The sequence below is a fragment of the Tupaia chinensis genome, unplaced genomic scaffold, assembly GCF_000334495.1.
Source record: "Tupaia chinensis unplaced genomic scaffold, TupChi_1.0 Scaffold138517_1, whole genome shotgun sequence".
In the NCBI taxonomy this organism is placed as follows: domain Eukaryota; kingdom Metazoa; phylum Chordata; class Mammalia; order Scandentia; family Tupaiidae; genus Tupaia; species Tupaia belangeri.
This window is the reverse complement of record NW_006198412.1, coordinates 499,866-503,579: the sequence shown is the minus strand read 5'-3', so window position 1 is coordinate 503,579 and position 3,714 is coordinate 499,866. Positions and strand designations below refer to the sequence as shown.

General features: G+C 43.0%; 1 protein-coding gene across 1 annotated transcript in view; it reads left to right on the top strand.

Moving 5' to 3' along the window:
• Nucleotides 1-1,056, top strand: part of NHLH2 (nescient helix-loop-helix 2) — a 6,410-nt gene extending 5,354 nt beyond the window's left edge. The window contains exon 3 of the mRNA XM_006161387.1: nt 33-1,056. Within this exon, the coding sequence (XP_006161449.1) occupies nt 33-249 (217 nt within the window). The 3' untranslated portion in view covers nt 250-1,056. The remainder of the gene's footprint in view (nt 1-32) is intronic.
• The last annotated feature ends 2,658 nt before the right edge of the window (nt 1,057-3,714 follow it).

The following is a 3,714-nucleotide window of genomic DNA, read 5'->3' as shown; positions in this document are numbered from 1 at the left end:
CCCTCTTTGTCCCCGCATCCGCAGCAGCTGAGCCGCGAGGAGAAGCGCCGCCGCCGGCGCGCCACGGCCAAGTACCGCTCGGCTCACGCCACCCGCGAGCGCATCCGCGTGGAGGCCTTCAACCTGGCCTTTGCCGAGCTCCGCAAACTGCTGCCCACGCTGCCCCCGGACAAGAAGCTCTCCAAGATCGAGATCCTGCGCCTGGCCATCTGCTACATCTCCTATCTCAACCACGTCCTGGACGTGTAGGGCCGGGGGCGCCGCGGGAGGCCGCCTGTCCTGGCGTCGGAGGAACGCGACAGTCCCAGGCGGCCGCGGACGGCGTGGCGTTGGCGGCCTGTGGCCCAGCAGAACCACTGCCGCGAGAGACAAGGACGGGGGAAGAAGCTCGCAACCTGTTCTCTCTGGTCAGCCGGGCAACGAGGGAAGGTGTCCGACGCGGGGAGGTGGGGTTGCCTGGCGAACCCTGTAGCCAGGGCTCCAAGGAGAGATTTTCCAAGCCGGGAGAACTTCCTGGAGGCACCCCACAATGAGTTGCCTCCAGGCCTCTCCTGGGCATGTTAGGATCCCTTTGAGGGTTGTTGCTTTAACCCACTGGAGACTTTGAGTTCTCCTACATTTTTCTCCCACAAGTCCTGTTTTGAAAGAACGAGGGCAGAAGCTCAGAGTTACAGGCTCCTAACTTTAGACTACCCGGAATTTTTCGAATTGACAAATCACCAAACATTGGGGAGGAGGGAGGAGGGAATCTCTTCCATATAGAGATCTAAGGCACAGAAAAGTGGAATAGGAAACTTTCTGTTCCGTTGTGAAAGGGAAGATTATACTAGAATCCAAATTAAAAAAAAAAAAAGAATATTTGGTAAGGTTGAAAAGACAAATAGAAACGCTGGGAGGGTTTCAACTTGATGAGATTGTAACCCCAAGATGTGACACTCATGTAGACAGGAAAGTCCATATTTCCATGGAAAATTTAATCTCTGATTGCTTTTCAGGCGAAGTGCCCCTTTATATATCCAAAAACATCTATTTGTGACCTTAAATTTGTGGACCTATCAGTGCAGTTAGAAAAAAAAAAAGACAACCTATTTTTATTTATGTTAGAAGGAGTAGAGTATTTTTTTCAAGACATTTATTTTTCAGAGTGGTGATAATTTTACTTTGGATACTCTGTGCCAATTTATTTATAGTCAAGTGTTTACACTTTTTCCTGTGGAATAATTACGTCTAAGTTTTTACGTGTTTGTTGAGATTATACTGTGGTCTTTTTTTTTTCACTCTAATTATATTGCACTTGTATAACAAATTTCCCACTTCTCCCCGTTTCTAAACATATTTTATATATTCAGATGTACGTTCTTGAAGGTTTTTTGTTGTTGTGAGGTCAACAACACTAGCACTTCACTATTATAGTTTTTTTTAAAGTGTGTTATTCTTATACGTAGTTATGTCTGAAAAGTACTTTACAAGCTGTTTATAAGGAGAGTAGCTTCTTTCTGTGTGTATGTGTGTGTGTGTGTGATATTTGTGCGTGGGATGATTTTAGGAAATTAAGTTATTTTCCTAAAAAAAAAAAAAAAAGAGAGAGAATTCAGAACTACTTTCCTCTGTGACGACCAAAAAGAAAAGTGTATAACCTGAAGATGTCTCATGTTCTCAGCTGTGAAACTCTTAAAACAAGGAGTGTATTTTAGAGACAAGGAAAAAAAAAACACATCTGCTATCCAAAGATTTTAGTCTTTTTCAGGGTTTTTTTGTGTCTCTGTTGCTTTATATAATGCAATATTTTGTAGTGAAAATAGATATAATCTGGTTTCTATCTGACAAGTTTTTCATATCTCATGAATGGTGCGCTGTTTTGCATATAAATAAAGGTATCAAATAAAGTCTTTCCTTTATTTTAAGCATATTGTCTAAAAACAATGAACATGTAGGCCGAGCATGAACTATAATGGATTCAGTTCTTTAGAATGGAACTAGGCAGCAAAAAAAAAAAAAAAACCCTTAATGCAAACATGTTTGTCTATGGGGATGTTTGACTTTCTTTCTAAACTTGGATAGGATCAGTCTGTCTATAAATAGATATCCCACACAGGGACGAGGACATAGATCATGGGACTCTCAGTGAGGAAATATAGTTTATATATAAAATATGACTTGAATAGAGTCTTCTAGTCTAAAAGAAAACTTACCATCTCTCTAACCCGACCTCTTTAAATTGAAGTTAGACAACTGAGACCCAAGAAATGACCTATGCTGAGCTCATGGCTATTTAATGGCAGTGAGAAGATCCCCGGATGTGACAACTGTGAGTTCCCGTGGCACTTACTGAAACGCGGTGTATTTTACTGTTGTAATACCCAAACATCTAACCAGTGCGTACATTCGTGACATGACACCTGTAAACAAGAAAAACAATTATGTCCTGGACCAACTTTGAGATAGGACGAATGCAACCTGTCAAAGCCTATAGCTATTAAAAAAAAAAGAAAAAAGATTCTTTTTTAAAATAATTATTTTATTTAACTTTATTTACTTATTTATTTTTTAAAAAGTTGACCAGAGAGGGACAGAGCAAGTGAACGAGAGAGAGAGAGAGAGAGAGAGAGAGAGAGAGAAAGTGAGAAAGCAAGCTACCAGGACCAGGACTTGGCAGTTAGCCCTCTGGGAGTCCAGCACCCTTAACCACAATGCCACCTGCTGGCCCCCCAAATGAAATATTCTGTCTATAGGTTAAAGACATGACTAACTTTAAAACTCTATGTACACACATACATATAGAATAATATAAACTCTGAGTCTATATTATACTATGCCTCTGTTTTGAAGTAAATGCAATTATGTGGATGCTTGATTTTATGTACATAAACTGAGGGATTGCAAATAGTTTTTGCTTTCCACCCAGATATCAGGTCCACAGATATCTAATAAACAGAACTTCATTCTCTTCTGTTAGTGGAGGGGCTTAGTAGGAAAGCACCCCCAAGGGCATGTAGTTGAGCAGTGTCCTGGTCACTAAGCAGGTTAGGGTTACTCTGCTCTGTAAAGAAACGTGAGTGTCTAGAGGTCTTCTCACCTCCAGTGAGGAGCAATGAATGCTCCCAGTCTCCACAGCGCTTTATTAGATTACAGAAAAATCAACCCTGCTCCTATGCCAAGGATAGGAGGTCAGCTCGGAACCTCCAGAAACCTGTGGGCTTCCCTACCTGGTTTATGAGCCCAACTACCACAGGCACAGCCCTCCCAATCTCATTTAGGAGGGACGTAGGACTCACCTCCCCAGATAGAAGGCCTTTGCCCTTGCAGTTGGACAAAGGGTAGCATCCCTTCCAAGCAACATAGCCCATGTGGTCCCAGGAGAGGACTGTCACAATGTCATTTCATTTCCAAAGCTGCCGAGCCCCTTCCAAAGAGAAGCACAGCACTGGGGCTCTCCGCTAGTCCACAGTGGGCTTGCCCTAACCCTTGGACAGAGCAGGGACTCAGAGACTGCTCAGCCTTAGGAGAGACAGTAATGTTCTCTGAACAGTGATGAGGGGAATGAGTCACTGTGACATTTAGCAGTTATTTACTGAAGACCTGCTGTGTGCCAGGCACTGTTCTAGACACTAAACTAGAGCAACAAATGAGACAAGGTCTCCAGAAGAAACGCAGGTAGTGGCAGCAAGGAAACGCATACTACTAATTGTGGATGAAGCTTAATGCTATGAAGGA